General features: G+C 42.7%; 2 protein-coding genes and 1 non-coding gene across 4 annotated transcripts; 2 read left to right on the top strand and 1 right to left on the bottom strand.

Moving 5' to 3' along the window:
- Positions 1 to 839: 839 nt before the first annotated feature.
- On the bottom strand, positions 840 to 8,556 carry fkbp10a (FKBP prolyl isomerase 10a). 2 transcript variants are annotated; one of them, XM_085783473.1, is made up of 10 exons: positions 8,265 to 8,556; positions 7,017 to 7,162; positions 6,739 to 6,928; positions 6,494 to 6,639; positions 5,428 to 5,632; positions 4,283 to 4,428; positions 3,986 to 4,175; positions 2,855 to 2,997; positions 2,010 to 2,173; positions 840 to 1,245 (listed from the first exon to the last, which is right to left on the bottom strand). In XM_085783473.1, exons 1-10 carry the CDS (start codon positions 8,468 to 8,470, stop codon positions 1,072 to 1,074), a joined length of 1,710 nt encoding a protein of 569 aa, XP_085639599.1. In that variant the 5' UTR covers positions 8,471 to 8,556; the 3' UTR covers positions 840 to 1,071. The 2 variants fall into 2 exon arrangements, with proteins under 2 accessions (XP_085639599.1, XP_085639600.1); XM_085783474.1 differs by having other exon boundaries at positions 841 to 1,245; positions 5,428 to 5,617; positions 8,265 to 8,553.
- A 2,562-nt stretch (positions 8,557 to 11,118) lies between these two features.
- Positions 11,119 to 17,834, top strand: p3h4 (prolyl 3-hydroxylase family member 4 (inactive)). The gene is made up of 7 exons (XM_085783475.1): positions 11,119 to 11,685; positions 13,572 to 13,721; positions 13,804 to 13,975; positions 14,238 to 14,366; positions 14,878 to 15,023; positions 15,468 to 15,551; positions 17,226 to 17,834. The coding sequence occupies exons 1-7, from the start codon at positions 11,233 to 11,235 to the stop codon at positions 17,373 to 17,375; spliced, it is 1,284 nt and encodes a 427-aa protein (XP_085639601.1). The 5' UTR covers positions 11,119 to 11,232; the 3' UTR covers positions 17,376 to 17,834.
- A 1,809-nt stretch (positions 17,835 to 19,643) lies between these two features.
- On the top strand, positions 19,644 to 19,715 carry trnac-gca (transfer RNA cysteine (anticodon GCA)). The gene has a single exon. It is a non-coding gene; the product is annotated as a tRNA-Cys (tRNA).
- The last annotated feature ends 424 nt before the right edge of the window (positions 19,716 to 20,139 follow it).

The raw sequence follows: 20,139 nt of genomic DNA, 5'->3' as shown, positions 1-20,139 counted from the left end.
TTGTCAAGCTCACAGTACAATTAGTATTTTCCGTTAAAGCTCTTGTTTAGTTGTTCTATCACCTCGCCGCCGTGCCAGTGAGCGGCGCACAGACAGCTACACTACACTGACCAGTGAAGTAAGTAGACGAGCAGAGGCAGAAATATCTGAAGCTCTCACAGGCTGCTACCTCACAACTGTTCCAGTATTTACACAGACAAACACACTTTTTTTTTTCAGACTCTGTATGTGGTTTTGGAAAAGATGAATCCAGACGTCTTGTCACGTCCTGCACTGCCACAACGTCTGAGCAGCTTTTAACCTGAAGTTTATTTAGACACAATATCCAACAGTGTCACATTTTAAAAACATTTTTTGTCCACCATGTTTCCTTGTCAAAGCGTGTCTGAAATAAAAAAAATCAGTTTCATCTTTTTCTGAGCTTCAAGTTTCCTTAAAGACTCAATAGTCTGCACACAAACAGAACAACGTCTCATGTTTTATTATAAAACATTTTATTTCATGTTTCACAACACAACCCCTAATATCATTTACTGTTATAGATTTTATTATAGCACAAACTAGCTGCTCCCAAACTGTACAACCAGTGGTTTTACATCAGTTTCATATCACAGTGGGGCAGATAGAGACTTTTACTTCATGAGCACATCAGCAAACTCTGTAATTAGGAGCAAACATGTTAGTTTGTCATGTAAGCACACTCGTCTCTCCAGGGGGCGCGGCCCTGTCCCAGAGAAACCCTCAAGTACCAACTCGTCATAAAACAGCACAGTGGCTCCACCCAAATATTTGTAAGGCCGTATGATGTCATCCGCCTTTTCTTTATAATTTCTTTCACAGTTTCAAACACCTCAGACACCATCTCTTGTTGTTAAGGTGGTTCTCCTGCAGAGGGTCCAGATGTCAGACTGACCACCTTAAATAAAAGCTCGCACTAAAATGCGGAATGTTTTCAAGATAGCAGCACGCCAGTTGCCAAGACGACAGTGTGACCCCGCCCCCACACACACACACACGTCCGTCAGTAAACACCGGTTCATTAACGACCACTGAGTTACTCTCATGTCCCCGTTACAACTCATCTCGTCTCACGCCAGACTCCTCGTGCAGCTCCGGCTCCGTGATCTTCCCGTCTCCGTTGCGGTCCTGGTTGTCGAACATCCCCTTGATGATGGTGTCGGCATCGAACCCGGGCCGCAGACGACCTCGGCCCTCTTTTACCTGGATCATGATGAAGGATGAAAACTGGACAGAACAGGAAATCAGGATGGTTAGACGTTAAAGAGTTTCATATCAGAGGAGTTTCCAGACGGAGTACTAGGGGGCCACATTGAGAAAAAATAAAATTTCACAGACTTCAAGAATAAAGTCATAGTTCTACTAGAAAAAAGTCATAATATTTGAACCTGTTGTTGTAGAGGAGGAAAGATGTTAAATGAGGCTTTGGAGCAATTTGTGACACTGTACTTCAGTATCTGCAAAAAGAACCAGGCGGACTTGGAGGAAATCGCTGCTTTTTTCTCATAAAATTGCCACTTTATTCTTGTAAAATGATGACGTTACTCTTGTAAAAGTATGACTTTATTCTCATAATATTATGACTTTATTCTCATAAAATTGCCACTTTATTCTCGTAAAATTATGACTTTATTCTCATAATATGATGACTTTATTCTCATAATGTTATGACTTTATTCTCGTAATATGATGACTTTATTCTCATAAAATTGCCACTTTATTCTCGTAAAAGTATGACTTTATTCTCATAATATTATGACTTTATTCTCATAAAATTGCCACTTTATTCTCGTAAAATTATGACTTTATTCTCATAATATGATGACTTTATTCTTGTAAAATTATGACTTTATTCTCATAATATTATGACTTTATTCTCATAAAACTATGACTTTATTCTTGTTGTCTGTGAAAAACATTTTTCTCAATGCGGCCCTAACTCTCCGTCGTGCCAGATGTGAACTAGGTGAGTAGGTTGAGACTCTGCTCACCTCCTCCAGAGGAACCTCCTTGTCCCCGTTCAGGTCCATAGCAGGGAAGAGCGGGTCTGGCCCGTCTCCCAGCCACACAAACATGAAGCCTTCAGGAACTCCCTTCTGCAGCTCCACCAGCTCCAGCTCGAAGAAGAGCACGGCGCTGCTGGGGACGCTTCCAGCTGCACAGCAGGACCGAGCAGGAAAACATGAGTCAGCGACAGCGTGGAAGGAAAAGTGAGTCGCTGTGTCTCAATTCGAATACTTCCATGAGTACACTACTTCTTACTTTTGTAGTGTGCAAATTCCTACAGTTAGTGTTGTCTCATTTCATTTAATTTCCCTTTATTCGTTTATTTGTCTGCATATTCATGAACATACAAAAAAATAATTTGTTGTAAATATACCAGATTTAGCTCAAGAGCTAATTTCCATCTGTAGTCCCATAGTCCTCAAAAAATATTTATATATTTTTTTTATATTACTATGAAATTGACTGTTATTTCTAGGCTATTTCTAGACATTATGACGTAATTAGCGGCCTATAAATTAAAAGGTTACCAAAATGAATGATAAGCACAGTGCAAGTGAGCGTTAATTACTGTGATTACTTTGGTTATAGTTTGTACACGCTTAATTATGAGTTAACGTTTTTTGTTTTTTTGATCTTTAGTTTCAAAATTGCAGTTTTTTGTCAGCGCGTCTGACGTCCAGGTCTGTTCTTAGCCTCTCAGCGGCTCTTTAGGTTGAAGTCGCTACAGTTAGTGTAAGTATGGAAGTATTTGAACTGAGACACAACATGTGTGTGTGTGTGTGTGTGTGTGTGTGGTGGTGTCATCTGTGCAGCTCTACTGACGACTGACCTCCGTTTTCCCCGTGGCCCCAGTGGGGAGGAACGACCACCTCCCTCCGTTCCCCCACACACATGCCGCTCAGACCTTCCTCCAGACCCAGGATCACCTGGTTCGCTCCCAGCGTCGTGGTGGACGGAGAGTTGAGCTGGTCCCTGCAGAGAGAGACAACGTAACTCATTACACACTGGATTTAAAATAAATACAAATTAAAGGGATACTTCACCCAAAATCGAGAATTCACCAATTTTCTACTCCCCGTCATGCCAAGGAAGGGTTTGGAGAACTTTCAGAGTCATCAAAATGCTTTAGGAGTTCCAGGGGGGGTCCGGCTGGCAATGGGTTTTCATATAATGGCGGCAGATAGAGCTCACTTTTGAATCGTCCAAAACACTATGAAACATCCAGATACCTCCATACTGCTCGTCTGTACTGACCCAAGTGTCCTGAAGCCGCCACATGAAAAAGTTGTTTGGAAAAAGTTAATGTGATCTCTGTTTTTATCCTTGTTGTAGCAGCAGCTCCCAGTGGCTGTGTGAGATTTGCTGCGAGATGTTCTTTCATGTTCAATCATACATCCAATGGTTTACAACAACGAACAAACATCTCACGCATGTGCACAAACATCAACAGCCACTGGGAACTACTGTACTGCTACAACAAGGATAAAAACAGAGATCACATACATGTTTCCCGAAAAACTTTTCCATGTGGCGTCTTCAGGACACTTGGGTCAGTACAGGCGAGCAGTATGGAGGTATCTGGATGTTTCATAGTGTGTGTTTTGGACGATTCAAAAGTGAACTCTATCCGCCGCCATTACATGAAAATCCGTTGCCAGCCGGACCCCCCCTGGAACTCCTAAAGCGTTTTGATGACTCAGAAAGTTCTCCAAACCCTTCTTTGGCATGACGGTGAGTAGAAAATTGGTGAATTATCGATTTTTTGGTGAAGTATCCCTTTAAATAAAACTTGCATCCGTGCATTAAAACCTCAAGCCATGCAAGCACTTGTGCTGTTGTCACGGAGATCCCACTGAAATGTGTCACACAAGGAGCCAGCGATGATGAACATGCATGAACCAGGAGGAGGAGGAGGAGGAGGAGGTGCAGTGTGGCAGAGTGAGGAGCAGGGGGCGCTCACGAGGAGTAGAGCAGGGTGCCGTCCATCAGGGAGCAGTTGTAGCGATACTCAATCAGGTCGTCGGCCTCGCTGGTGGCGGCGCATTCCTGAGGCTTGTGGGTAACTTTAACGCCCACCGGGTCTTTGGGGTTGTGGAAGTCGATGACGTGAATGTCGAAGACGAGCACGGCCGAGCCGGGGATGAAGTCGCCTGCAGCCCAGAGGAATAAAACACACGGACAAACAAACACTTAGTGGTTTGCTGCTCTGCTCCAGATGTATTTTAAATCCTCTTAAAAACTGTTGTTTAAAACTCACCGACGCCGTCTTCGCCGTACGCCAAGTGAGGAGGGATGGTGATCCTCCTCTTCTCCCCGGTGCACAGGCCCAGCAGAGCTTTGTCCATCCCTTGGATCACGTAGCCCTTCCCCACGTAGGTGTTGTAGGTGCTGTTCCTCTGGTAGCTGATAAAACAGAGTGTGACAGAGGCATAAGCAGTCTATTAGTTTATTTTGTTACTTTTAGTTGGCCTAGTTGACATTAAGTATCCCAGTACTATATCAGTTTAAATATTAAAGGGATAGTTCAACATTTTGGCAAATTGGCAAATTGTTTAGAATGGCGGAGCAGAGCCGCGAGCTGCTCAGAGCTACGCTACGGAGGCTAATGGGATTTCTTGGTTTCCCTCATCAAACTCATCAAATACACAATCCAACAACTCCAAAACGCTCTGGTGGACAAGTTGTGACCTGCACATTCACCACGCTATGAGATAATAACACAACGTTACCAGACAGAGTTGTTTTAGAGGTAAATTCATGCAAAACCGCTGATGCGCGTTACCGTTGGGGGCAGTTTTTCATCAAGCAGTCTCTGCATTTGCCTCTAAAACAACTCTGTCTGGTAACGTTCTGTTATTATCTCATAGCGTGGTGAATGTGCAGGTCACAACTTGTCCACCAGAGCGTTTTGGAGTTGGATTGTGTATTTGATGAGTTTTATGAGGGAAACCAAGAAATCCCATTAGCCTTTATAGCGTAGCTCTGAGCAGCTTGCGACTCTGCTCCGCCGTTCTAAAAATAGCTTGCCACGACAATTAAAGGTAACAAACCTACTGCTATGACTACAGGGATTATGGCAATGGGCCAATTTGCCAAAATGTTGAACTATCCCTTTAAATGTAAATCAAGCCCAGCCTTCACTTTTAGCTGAATTTGGTTCCATTTCAGAATAAAAACCATAGCTGGGTAAAAAACACGCCAGGCTAGGATGATTCGTAATGGCAGATAAGAAAAACGAAATAAATTTGTAGTAGGTGTGTAAATGATCAATAATCAGTATTATTGGGAGTAACAGAGGGCCCCAAAATAAACATTTTGCTTAGGGCCCCTTGGAGGCTTGGGCCAGTGTGATGTCAGAGTTAGTTTGTTCTTGTTTGTACGTAGCTGCTGTGTCAGGTTCACCTGGAGTCGAAGGCCGTCCCGTCCTGGAAGGAGCCGTTGTAGTGGTAGCGGATGTAATCCCCGGTCTGCGTGCGGCGGCTGCAGCCCTCAGGAACCTCCTTCACCTCCACGATCAGATCGTCCTTCGGGTTGAACACGTCCACCAGCAGCACCTCGAACACCAGCGTGGCCTGAGGAGGCACCAGGGTCCCTGTGGAGGGAAAAACTAAAGCAGGTCCGCACACGTCAAATACATGCAAATATGCTTTTACATTACTGCTCCGTCAGTTGTCACATCCGCTTCAGGACGGTCTTCATCAGTCTCATTAGTGAGGAATGGAGCGGCTTTAGGAGAACAACAAGCAGCAGCAACTGGATCATACACTAATGAAATGAATTGGTCAATTCTATTGAGGAAATGAATATGACTAAATAAATAAACTGAGTTAATATAAATGGCTGATATTAGAAGAAATATATCAAATTGACAAAAATGATTATCAACTAAATATATTTAAAATGACCATAATCAAAAAATACTGCATTCAATTCGATAAATGAAATCAAAATAGATAAATAGCAATGAAACTGACAAATATTATAAGTAAGTTGAGTTGAAATTTAGTAGAATCAAATCTACTTCAATATTGAAACTTACATTTACAAAACTGTTCCAAATTAAATTAATCAAGCAAGTTTATTCAATTGAACTGAAATCTAAACCACTAAAATCTGAACTGAACAGGTTATTTTGACCTCTGATATGAATTTGAGGAGATGAGTTAAAAGGTTTGTCATCGTTTTTAGTCCATGTATAATAAAGTTATATTTGCATAAAGCGGCATCGTTGATTTTGAACAAATAAAAAAAAAGTGTTATCAATTTGTGTGATTAACTATGGACACTCAGTTTTTCAGCTTTTTATCTGCTGCATTATCATAATTTTAATATTAAGTTTTTGATCAATCAAAGCTGTAAAGAAAAGGACATCAATGAATCTATCTATCTATCTATCTATCTATCTATCTATCTATCTATCTATCTATCTATCTATCTATCTATCTATCTATCTATCTATAGTTCGTACCGTAGCCACTCTCTCCATACGCCAGGAACGGGGGGACGATGACGACGCGCCTCTCTCCCACACACATGCCCAGCAGCCCCTCCTCCATGCCTTTGATGAGGAAGCCCTGTCCCAGGTAGGTGTCATAGGTCGCATTCTTGGAGTGGCTGCATTTAAAAAAAAAAAAAAGGACAAAGGTCGTGAAGAAGAGCACATAAACAGACGGAGACAACGCTGCTGCAGCCTCAGTGTGTGTTGCGTCTCACCTGGAGTCAAAGGCCTGACCGGACAGCAGGGTGCCGTTGTAGTGGTACCGGACAAAGTCTGAGGCGGCGGTGGTTCGGCTGCACCTGGCCGGTTTGTGGATGGTGCGGATCTGGACCTTGTCCTCTGCGTTCCAGATGTCCAGCAGCAGGACGTCGTACACCAGCACGGCATCGGGAGGAATCACTCCGCCTGTCAGAGCCGAGCAGAGCAGAGACTGAGCATCATGACACCAGCAGCACAGAGAGATGACACCTACACCTGTCCTAGTCAGTCTCACCTGTCCCTATGCTGCCGTAGGCCAGGTGTGGAGGCACCGTGATCTTCCGGCGCTCGTTCACACACATGCCCTGAAGGCCCCGGTCCATCCCGGTGATGAGTCGGCCCAGGCCCACCTGGCTGATGAAGGCTTTGCCTCGGTCATGACTGAGGAAGACACAAGACACGTCAACACAGAAAGTTTCTACTCCATGATGCCAAGAACAGTTATCCAGCTGTTTTATATGTCATTTGGAAACTTTAGGATACTGTTTGACATCCTCCAACTTCACAGGGATCAACTCAGACATTTCTGGGTAACCTTTTATAATAAGTACACACTATTAAGCATTAGTTAAGCATGAAATACTGAATTCATCATTTGTAACGCATGAATACTCATTAGTATGTAGTTTATAAACACAGTTTAAAATGTTTTACTCATCATTGATAAGTACTAACTGTATATATAAACTACATACTAATGAGTATTCATGCTTTATAAATGAAGAATTCAGTATTTATTAATCCGTAACTAATGCTTAATAGTGTGTAGCTGCTTATTATAGGGCTCCAGTCCAGACTAACTTTTTCTTTTTTACTAGGAGCCCAGTGGCCCCAATAAATTTTAGGAGCACAAGCAGAATATTAAGGGTTGTACACTGTAAATCAACTGATCCTCACACACATTGACCTGCTGACACCTGTGATGACGATTACAGATTCTTTGAGTTGCCACCTCCACGTTTCACCAGTGTTAAAAAAAATAAAAACAGCAAATTTACTGGTTGCACATGTGCAAGTAGATGAAAAATGTACTTGCACTGTCTCAAGTTTTAGGGTCAAAATGCCTCCATTTAGGAGCAGTCTGTCCTACAGTCATAGAAACAGCCAAACTGATGCATTTGTATAGAAATATAGATCTGTTATGACACAGATAAGAGCCTCAGTGACTGACACGTCTGAAGTTATGTCATCTGCAGTCTCCATCACAGAAAACTGGCTGCAGGATTATAACGTCCTCTGTCTCCATGGTGATGATGAAGAGGCAACAAACTGTGCAGTCTGCATTTAAACACTAATCTTTCATCTGTTGCACTAATCACAGCCTGTTATAAACATGCACAACGCAGCCATTTATCTGCTCATCAGCTTGTTTTGACTTTAACCACAACGTTTCAAACTGCAGTAAAGAGACCGATCACTAGTTTAAAGCTGTTAATAACATAATAAACATAAACATAAAACGTGCATGTGGCTGTAACTTCACCTGGAGTCAAACTTCTTCCCGTTGTCAAAGAACGAGCCGTTAAAATGATACCGGATAAAATCCTCCGTTTGCACCTCGCGGGGACAAACTCGCGGGATTTCGTACCGATCCACATCAACGTCCACTAAGGGTCCGGGGTCTGAGTTCACGCTGACAACCACAACATGGAGGAGAAATAAAACATAAAACCATATCATCAGATCCATCTGGAAAGTTTGGACAACGCCGCAGTCTGCCAGCGGAGCGGAGCGGAGCGCAGAGCCGAGCAGCGCCGCGAGAGTCCGGACGGTCCCGGTGAAGCGCGCGGAGATTAGATGCACCACTTCCGGTCGCGCTTTACAAAATAAAAGGCTCTCTCAAAGAAATCGGAATACGAAATAAATACGTTGAATCCACTATTAATGGAAATGAACGAATGAATTTTGTAGAAAATGGTTTTTTTTTTCTTCTTCATTTTTGTAGTCCCACTTAGGTTTTGGTTGAAGTTACACATTTAGGGTCAAATCAGGGTCAAAATAACTTTTCTCATATTTATCTGCTCCATTAAAGATCTATGTAGCATTTTTATCTTAACTATGCTACATTTTTACCTTAAATTAACAGCAGACTAGTAATAGCCTAATGCTGGTTTAATAAATGGCTTGTAACTTATTCCAGGGAGGATGGCCTTCCACCTCCACCAGAGCCTCCAACCCGGTGTCCCAGCTCTCGTCTCCGTGGCACCGTGACACAAACTCGCCCTGTAACCTGTAATCTCTTGTTTATGACAGATAAGACTACACAAATATACACATCATCATGACATTGTATATGATATATAACGTTATCCACCACTCCATGGATTGATTTCTCTCCGGCTTCATTATAAACACATGCACATGGCCGAGAGGAGGGTTAGCAACACAGAGGAAAAGAGACCGGATTTATTTAGTTCCCCTTTAAGTTTAGAAAAATATGATCTCATGCAGATAAATCATCACAGAAACAGATCTAGCTTTTAATAAAGTTATATAAATTGGTTGGTAGGCTACGTTTAAAACAATTTGAATAACAAACACACCATCAACTTTTATACAGTTGAGTTGATGGTGTGTTTATTATTTAGTGTGTTTTTATCATAGACTGGTTTTTATATAAAAGCTGAGCTCATAAAAGTTCATGGTAAACAGAATAATAATAAAGAGTCTGACCTAACCAACACAAATGACCAAGACTGAAACAACGAATTATGAAAAAGTGACAACACATGGAAGTTGTAAAACTTAAAACGGCTGCAGCATTAGTAATCTCACATGTATTTATGGTCAAAAAGTTGTCACTCTTAGCTCAAACGTAGCTGCTTCATGGTGCACAAGCTGCCATTACTCAGACATAATGTATTTAGCCATAAAGGTTTTTTTTTCTTTCTGTAAGTCTAGCCTACTGTAAGTAGGTTATTGTGCTTTTATTTTGTGCTTCTACTTCCGTCTCTCTCTGGTTTATTTGGCACGTCTTTCTGGTGCTTTACCCCAGACAGTAGGAAGAGGAGGAGGATGAGGATGATGAGGAGGAGGAGTGGCCCCTGGGTACCCTCCCACTTTATAATGGATTCTGCAAACGTGTAATTCTTGGCCAAGAGGCCTGACTCCATGACTTCACTCACATATGAGCTGAAATTATAATGTTCCTCACCGAGATCTGTAGTTATCTCTGGGTGTTACAGCTCAGTATGGCTGCCTTCTGCTCTGCAGCCATCCTTTCTTTATATTATACACAGTGGAAAAAGCTTTTGAACACTGAGAAAACAGACCCATGGGTCCTAACAACCATCTGCCTTCACCTTGTACCAGAGGAGCCTGTGGGGCCTCCGACTGCTTCTGTATGAAGTGAGAGATTAGAGATTAGATTTGCCCACAAGTGGTGGATTTTTAAACTCACTGACTCGAGTCTCAGCTTGTTGGTTTTCACGGAATGTACAAATCACAGCCAGACTGTAAATACGAAGGGCTTTTCATACAACCACTGTCTTTTATGAAAACCTTGTGTGACCACAGTTCAAGGGTGCCAGCAAAAATATTCTAAGTGTGCAAAAAACCCCAAAACAAAACAAAAACTAAACAATGAGTCAATCATTAGTTTCTTATGAATGTGATACATTTGGGTACACGGGTCTATCGGGGGTTTGACCATGGAAACACTGAGGAAAGACCGGACCCTCTTTTCTTGGGGTTTCCAAACTCAGTGACGTCTGAGTCAAGTTACCCGGGATTAGCACCATTGATACCGGAAGTGGAGACTTCAGATTTCAAGTTAATTGTCAATAGTGGAATCTGTGAGCAACTATGCTCCAGAGCAGATATGTTTATAAATATTATATTTTAAAAAACCTCAAGGTTATCAGAGCCTTTAATTTTGTTTGTCTTACCCACAGTCAGATAAATATTCATTTTATAAACATATATTTGATGAGAAAGGTGAATTGATTATTGCATTTTTAATCCCCATTGTGCAAATTTTTGGCTTTTTCACCATTAAGTGTTGCCTTCTTGCATGTGTAGATAGGTGAACATCTATTTCTTGTTTTATTACAAGAGACAACGACTTCTCTATAGCCTGTTTTATTTTGTTTTTTAAATCTGTCAGTCACAAGATGGGTGTTTATTTAACTGATGTGAAAAACAAACAAACACAGACATGTTTTTTCTCGTGAGGAATTTTCACGCTCAGTTGCATCGGTGTGCTGATGGCGACAGTGATTAAAATCATAACAGTGCATGTTGTGGTTCTTCTAGCGTAAAGAGGCGGAGCTTTACTTTGAAAGTCACGACCAGAAGTTGTTGTTTTGTGCGTCCAGCTCTGCGCCGCCTTCGCAGCCTACGTGCAGGCAGACATGAGCAACCCGTGCTGAAGAAGGAGGAGGAGGAGGAAGCTTCCAGATCCATTCAAAACAAGAACAGACTCCCGCTGGAGCCGGCGGAGGCGACCGACGATGCTCCTGAAAAGCCTGTGCCTGGCCTTCCTCATCCCGGTGCTGCTCCCGGTCCCGGTGGAGGCTCAGTATGAGAAGTACAGCTTCAAAAGTTTCCCTCAGAAGGACATCATGCCGCTGGAGTCGGCGTACAACTACGCGCTGGAGCAGTACGGGGCGCAGAACTGGAAGGAGAGCATCAAGTTCCTGGAGCTCAGCCTGCGGCTCCACCGGCTGCTGCGGGACAGCGAGTCGTTCTGCAGCCGCAACTGCAGCTCGGTGTCCCGGGACAACGACTCGCTGTTCGCCGACAGCAGCCTCCGCGTCGTGCGCCACATCCTCCTGAGGGCTGCGTGCCTCAAGAAGTGCAAGGCGGGGTTCCCGGTGTTTAACCTGTCGTACCCCCGCAGGGATCTACTGGAGGACTTCGACCAGAGGATCCCGTACCGGTACATCCAGTATGCGTACTACCAGGTGAGCGCAACGGGGCTGTGACGCGGTGCGCAAAGGAAAAGTAGGCCCCCGGTAGGCTACTGAAGTTTGAGGCAGCGGCTGCAGCGCGTAGTTACACAGAACTTATTCCATGTGACACGGTGACCGTCAACTCGCGTTAAAAGTGGGTGAGACAGAAATGTGATGGAGTTATTGTTGTGTAGCCAGAGCGCGAGCTGCCCGTTATAGAGGGCGGCCGGGGGAGGAGCGCAGGGACACCGGACACCGGACACAGGCCGCGGAGGTAGTGGTGGTGGTGGTGGTGTGAATGAACTGAGCGCACACACTCATCAGAAGTGTCCGCAGTCTCACTTCGACTCTGGAAACTTCTGCTCAGTGTCTGTCTGGTGTTGGAGCTCAGTCAGATCCTCCTCAGCTGCTTTGTTGCCCCCCCGCGCTCTGCAGACCGGGCAGGAGTTGAGCATGTGCCACGTCTCTCCCAGTGTTCCCCCGAAACAATCCCCTTATTCTGCTCCGCCAGACACACACACACACGCACACACCTCCACGCAGTCATCGTGTGTGTGTGCGTGTGCGTGCTGACGAGGCATAGAATGATTGAACTCGTCTTAAAGTTGTGCGTAAAATCACCTCTGGTCACATCTGGGGTGTAGAACTCTGTTGTAGGATCAAGGACAGATGTCATTCTGAGAGTTCTAGAATTCCGTTGAAAAACAATCTCGAATTCTATGAAAAAAATCTAGAATTTTATAAACATTCTAGAATTCCATTTTCAAAAATCACATTTGGCCCTAATAATCCTCCAAATTAAAGGTGTAATGAAGGGGAAAGGCAACCTCAGAGGCCTTTAACTCAGTTGAACTTCAGATAGTTGATGTGTTGTTGACATCAACCACTTCAAAACTCTTTGTCTGAAACCTTTAATCGGCTCCTGGATGTTTGTTAGAACCAGAGGTCATGAAGATTTTTCAGTTATCAGCTTCAGAAGGTTGTTTAAGAAGATATCTGACTGTTTTTTAATGAACCTCCTAAATTTATTTCATCCTTCAGGCCATGTTTAGTTTCTTTGCCACATACCTGAATATAAAACCAAGTTAGAGCCGTAACATCTGTGATCTACATGTTAGTAGCTGTTGGAGTGAAGGGGTCAGACGTCATGTAGCTACAGGGCTCCAGACTGGCCCTGAATGGAGGCAGTTTGCCCCTAAAATTTGAGACAGTGCAAGTACATTTTTCATCTAGCTGCGCATTTGCAACCAGTAAAGTTGCATTTTCTTTTTTTAACCTTCCTGTTGTTAACGTGGGTCAAGGAAGGAAGGAAGACAGGAAGGACGAAGGGAAAGAAGGAAGGAAGGAAGGACAAAGGGGAAGATGGGAGGAAAGATGGAAGGGAAAAAAGAAGGAAAGATAGATGGAGGGAGGGAACAGATTGGGTCAAAAAGGAAGGAAGAAAGGGAAAGAATGAAGGTAAGAAGGAAGGGGAAAAGGAAGGAAAGAAAGATGGAGGGTCAATTGGATCAAAAGAAGAAGGAAGAAGAAGTAAGGACGGAGGGAAGGAAGAGAAAAAGGATTGTGGAAAGAAGGAAGAGAGAAAGGAAGGAAAGAAAGAAGGATGGAGGAAGGGAACAGATTGGGTCAATTTGGTAACACTGGTGAAACGTCAAAGTGGTGATCTGTCATTACAGGTGTCAGGCCGATGTGTGTGAGGATCATGAATGAAAAGGAAATGTGAATATTGGCTTTGCAAGTCGATTTAGAAATTTCCTAAAATTTGACGTTAGGGGGCCACTGTGGCCTAACTGTAAGAAGAGTGTCTGGAGCCCTGTGCTACTACTGGATATACAAACATACAGGGAGCAGTGAGCAGAGAGAGAAAAGCTCTGACACCATCTGCTCCTCCTCCACAGGCCAACAACGTGGAGAAGGCCATCTCAGCAGCCCACACCTTCCTGAAGAAGAACCCCACTGACCCCTACCTGACCAAGAACATGAACTACTACAAGACCCTGTTTGACGTGGAGGAGTATCTCATCGACCACGAGGAGCAGCCCTACGAGGTTCGTATACCCAGCGCCGTCGTCTTTCTCCGCTCAGTGTCACTCACATCGTTAATTCACATTCAGCCTCTCCCCCACCCAGAGTGTGTTCCTGAAGAGCGTGACGCTCTACAACACTGGAGACTACAGCGCCAGCGCCCGGCACATGGAGCAGGCCATCACGCAGTACTTCGAGGTCTACAGCCTGTGCTCGGCCGGCTGCGAGGGCTCGTACGAGATCCTGGAGTTCAAGGACTTCTACCCCACGCTGGCAGGTGAGTGGAGAGAAGTTGGAGCAAAGTTCACAACACAAAATACCAGAGGATCTTGATATGTAAAAACTCTGATCCTGGATAAGATGAAATCTGGACTGGACGTGCTCCACTGGCAGCCTTTTAAGATGTCGTATCAAAAAAATCCACCAGTTTCTGCAAGAACCTAAAATGAATTTGTTTGGATTCTTGTGGTTTTTGCAACATGTTGTTGTGGATAATAAAGAATAAAAAGTGTTGTGTCTTTGTGCTGCTGTCTCCACAGATCTCTACACCGATGTGCTGAAGTGTAAGGTGAAATGCGAGGAGCACCTGACTCCCAGCGTCGGGGGCTTCTTTGTGGAGAAGTTTGTGGCCACCATGTATCACTACCTCCAGTTTTCCTATTATAAATGTAAGGACTGCACTGTAAAAACTCAAAATCTTTCCAAGAAAATTTGTCTCATTTCTAGTCAAAACTAATCTCTTTCCACTTAAAATAAGACTCTTCACCTAAAAATGAACTTGTTTTTAGATCATTTTCACTTGTTTCAAACTAATTTTCACTTAAAATAAGTAGAAAAATCTGCCAGTGAAAGGAAGTTCTTTGTGCTTGTAATAAGAAAGAAAAACTTGCTACACTATCAGATTTTTCTACTTATTTCAAGTGAAAATATGCTTGAAAGAAGTAAAAAGTGTCTAAAAACAAGCTGCTTTTTAATGTGATGAGTCTTATTTTAAGTAGAATGAGATTTGTTTTGACCAGAAATGAGACATTTTGACTAGAAATAAGACAAATATTCTTGGTAAGATTTTGAGTTTTTGCAGTGTGTGACGACGGCTCCAGGTTGAAGGCTTTTTTCACAGGATGCTGCGTGATGCGTTTATGTGACCTGGGTCGTTTTGTTGTTGTTGTTCCTTCGCAGTGAACGATGTGAAGAACGCTGCTCCGTGTGCAGCCAGTTACATGCTGTTTGACCCCAAAGACCAGGTGATGCTGCAAAACGTAGCGTACTACCGCTTCTACCGGGAGCAGTGGGGCCTGCAGGAGAAGGACTTCCAGCCTCGGCCTGTGAGTTAAGATGTGTTGTTTATCTTTCATCCATTTGTGCTTCCAGACTATAGCGACACAGCTTGGATTGTTTAGAGGAGACACAAAGCGTCAGCCAAGTTCACACTGGCTATAATAAACCAAGGCATAAAAATACAAGCATAAAGTGGTCTTGGCCTGAAAATGAACACAATCTAGAGGTGGTAATTATAAACTCATATACTATTTTCCTGTCTTTTTTGCTGGGTGTAGACTAGAGCTGGCAGCTACAGAGTTCCAGCTTTGAACTGGCCCATAAACCTTTTTTTTTGCCTTGAAGGTGCCACAGTCTTAAATAAATGTGGTATCAGTGTAAACACATTAAAGCTTCCAGACAACAGGCCACGTCGCTGCTGCTCAGTGCAGCGTCATAAACCTGTTACAGGCTGGTTTGATCTCAGCTGCTGCTCCACGTTTGTCTTTCAGGAAGCCCTGAGGTATTTTAACGAGACGACCAAACAGAAGGAGATGCTGGAGTTTGCACTGAACTACCTACAAACAGATGATGAGGTACTGTACCTTGTTTCTGTCGGTGATGCAAATACACAGGAAGCAGGTCATGACCTCAGAGGTTCACAGTGCAATATGACCTCAAGTGGGCCGGACCAGTAAAATAACAGCATATTAACCTATAAATAAAAAGAACTTTGTATTTTTCTCTTTGTTTTGATACATTATTAAGATGTTTACACTTAATGGACTATCATTTTACAAAAAATATTATGAACAACCTGAAATTTATTGATAAAAAAACATGTACAATTTCAACAATATCCTGCCTCTTCTGTCTTCTATGTAATTTTCACACTTGGCAAATTCATCCTGCACGTTTGACACCCCTGATCTAGTGGAGCTGGTCCAACTGAGATACCAACAACACTGTCTTCTCCCGAAATAGAAAATATATTTATTGTATTTATTCATGGGCTACATATTAATATAGAATATAATAGAAAATACTAATATGTAGCCCTTGAATAAATATATTTATTATATATATTTTGCCTTGTCTAACTTCCTCGGACTCAGCACCTGCATTTTAGATTTGCTTTTTTCTTCAACTCCAAGCTGAAGTTTAATCTTGTATAAATTACACTTAAAAAAAAAAAAAAAAACCTATCAAAACATCCGTGATGTATTTGGGGTTATACACTTTTACTTTGAAGGATTAAAGCTGCTATTCAGGTTATGGGAAGGAGCCCAAGAAAAAAAGTCTCTGGGGATGAAAGAGAGAGGGAGGAAGAGTGGGTGAGGAAGAGAAAACAGAGAGAGAGGAGGGGAGGGAAAGGGGGGGTTATGTTTTCCAGCCAGCAGTGTGTGGTATGTGGCTGGGAGGTGTTGGCCACTGAGGCTGAGCCACATCTATTTAACTCAGGTCAGCCCCTCCCACCCCAGTCTGGGAGGGGGGAGGAAGGCTGAAGTACAGGCTCCACTGATTTATTGCTACAAGCAGGAAAAACCATCAACTTTGCCGGATTGTTGAAGTCAGATGATAAAACGCTTGTTTGCTTAAAGGGATAGTTCACCCAAAATTAAAATTTCACTCATTATCTACTCACCCTCATGTCGACTAAGAGCTGTGAGAATTTTCAGAGTCCTCCGTTCCTTCTCTGAGTTACGGGGGGGGGGGGGGGGTGTCCGTGCAGCAGTATTTGTCCATGGTATGTGGTTGTAATGGTTGTCAATGGATACCAACTTTCTTCGTCCAAAAAGACACACCAAAAAACGTCCAAATACCTCCATAGTGCTCGTATGTAATGTCCCTCTGGTATTGAAGCCCCGACATGAGAAATTGTTCCGCCGATAGAGCAGTGAACAGAGACACTGGGAGCTTCCGCTACAAACAAGCTTAAAACATAGACTTATTTCATTTTTTTCGGAACAATTTCTCATGTCGGGGCTTCAATACAAGAGGGACATTACAGACGAGCACTATGGAGGTATTTGGATGTTTTTTGGTGTGTCTTTTTGTTGCGAAGAAAGTTGGTATCCATTGACAACCATTATATGGACAAATACTGCTGCGTGGACCCCCCGTAACTCAGAGAAGGAACAGAGGACTCTGAAAATTCTCACAGCTCTTAGTCGACATGAGGGTGAGTAGATAATGAGTAATGAGAAATTAGAATTTTGGGTGAACTATCACTTTAACAGTGTTTCTTTTTTCTTCGTTCTAACTTTCAGGATTTGGTGAGTCCAGAAGAAGTGGGCGCCGCTCCCCCAGAAAACCCAGACTCTGAGTTCGAGGGGATGGGAGACTACGAGGAGTCGTTTCTGGCCGAGTGGTGGCAGGAACCCAAAACCAAGTGGGACACCGGAGAGGTCGCGGACTGACATCTGACCTCTGACCTCGTCCATGAACGGGACGCTTCCTCCGCCGGCTCTGTCCCACCTGTCATGACAACACACCAAAGAATGTCGGCCTCTCTCCACACAGGCCGACGCTCACATCAGTATTCAGCAGAAAATGCTCAACTCTCATTCGTCTGTTCCTCCCATCCACCGAGCTGAGGAGCGAAGGGACGAGTCTATGCATCATGTTGATCAAGATCAGAGATTGACATATTATGTCTTGGCTGTCATCAGCCTCTTTAACTGTTTTATTTTTGTAACGAGTCATTGGTCTGTAAACTAATACCTGTCAGTGACTTTTCTACAGTTTTTTATTTAATGAAAGTGAAACGCCGCTGTGCCGTGGTGTAACGAATCCGACATGTAGCTTTTTTCTTGTCAATGACCAACTGGGTTGTTGTGATAATAATTTGGTCATTATTAAAATAATATTTTAATATACTCGTGCTGTTTTGTCCCTCAATAAGATGCAAAAACAAACACAATATGATTGCAGTGGTGTTGAAATGAATACATTATTATTTGTGGTGATATTTATTAATTCAAGTCATTTATTATTATTTTAAAAAAAGCAACTGAAAAACCTCCAGACTTTATACTGATGATCAGGCAAACTGAGTAATTTAAATTCATTAATCATTAATTTTAAGTCATTAAAGTGGTTTTTGAAAGTTTTTCTGACAAGAAGAAAAAACAGTATCACAATAATTGGTAAAAAAAACAACAACCAACAACTGTGAATGTAACTTCAGATTGTACTACTATTGGTACTAGCAGCACTAATAGATTTTAATTTGATTTTTTAACATAATTACCATAATTTTGTCCTTATTGTTTTAAACTATTGTTTATCCGTTTAAACAGGGACTCGACAAAATATAGAATAAAGTAACATAAAGACATGTCACACTCACCAAAATTCAATCAGCTGATGTATCTGTAGCCTGCTACTTCTAATTATTTAGTAAGTAAATTGTAAACACTGACAACAGGAAATACAAGTCCCTATTTTCATCCAACAAAATCTGACTCCCCCCACAATAGCTCCGACTGGGGGAGTCAGATTGTGTTGCGGAGTTGGAAAATTCTACAACACCTGTTGTGTTCAAGGCCTTAACAAACTGAGCACCTGCTTAGGGCCCCTTGACCACCAGGGGGCGCCCCAAGAGCAACTATGAATGGTGAGTTCATGCACATTCCTCCAAATCTTTATCTTGGATTCTGGGAGAGGATAAACTGTTGATTTAGGAACGAGAGACTGTGAGTTCACTGAGCTGCACTGAGCATCCCGCATTGATTCAGTGAGAGACAGTAGTGACCATATGGAGTTTGAACCCCAGGCCAAAGTCAGTGATGTAACCCACAGCTCTCTCCAGCTGGATGTCTTCACCTCACCTCCACTAATACATTACATCACACCTCTTGATAATACTTAGTAATAATGACACAAAACAATTCCTAATCATGATTACACCAATCCAAAGTCAGTGAGCTATCCAGCTGGTTGTGGTGAGGCCTCAGGTAATGTAATACATACATTACACCTCCTATCACTGAAATGATTGGCAATGGATTACAGCAAATTAATGTTCACAACTATTCATTATGACAAAACAAAATCAAATCTTGCTTAGGGCACCATGGAGGCTTGGGCCTGCACTGGTACGTATTTACTGTAAGTATATGAATAAAGTATTGTGAATGTCTGAGCTAAAGTAAGGTTTTCCATAATATATTTTAACTTCTGGTGATATATTGTAAATTAGCTTACATAAGGCTTTTTTTTTTAGGACTTTTATAGATATTATAGTATATTTTGCAATTATAGCAATGCTATTGGATGCAACATATGGGTTTTTATGGGCATATTGAGTTGCTGTTTGGCTGCTTTTGTCTCCCAGACCTGGCAGCCCGAGTTTGGACACAAACTGGACTTCAAAAACGTGATATAGGCAACTAATAGGATACTTTTACACAGTGACTGTTGTTGTAAATGGTTGTAACCATATAAGGGCGGCAGCAGAAAGGTTTCCCCCTAGCGGTCACAGTGAGGCACTGCACGTTAGACACGCGCTTATACAGCGACCGTTCATAAAACACGGTAACACGTCTACAGGAACAGAGAGTAACACGGTGGTAATACAGAGTTAACACGGAGCAAACACCAATGCAATATAATATATAAAACCCCAGTTCTCATATGTCACATCATGGTATCAATAGTCTTATTTCGCCATAGAGAAACCGCGCGGGGGTATAGCTCAGTGGTAGAGCATTTGACTGCAGATCAAGAGGTCTCCGGTTCAAATCCGGATGCCCCCTGGGAAAATATGACTTTTATGTCAAGGATACCTACGTCCATGAACATTTTACAGAACCACGTGAAATCATCACCGTAACGCTGCTGTAAGTTTAGTTTTACTTCACCCTTTGTTTTAGTACATTATTAAGATGTTTACAGTTAATGGGCCACGGTATCCTTTTACAAAACATATTATGAATAACCTGGAATTTCTTGATAAAAATATGTGCAATTTCAACAATATTCTGCCTCTTCTGTCTTCTATGTAATTTTCACACTTGGTAAATTCATCCTGAGGGCCGGATTGGACTCTCTGCTGGGCCGGTTTTGGCCCATTGGCCGTTCACAAAGTTCTCAAAAGACAATGTGAAGAGGAGGTTTTGTTTTAGCAGGATTTCTAGAAAACACTTGAATGTAAAATCAGAGAAAGTTATGTTCAAATTT

The sequence above is a fragment of the Trachurus japonicus genome, chromosome 8 (genome assembly GCF_045865225.1).
Source record: "Trachurus japonicus isolate A0001 chromosome 8, Traja_1.0".
NCBI lineage: Eukaryota > Metazoa > Chordata > Actinopteri > Carangiformes > Carangidae > Trachurus > Trachurus japonicus.
The sequence above is the reverse complement of the archived record's forward strand: the minus strand, read 5'-3'. Positions and strand labels throughout refer to the sequence as shown.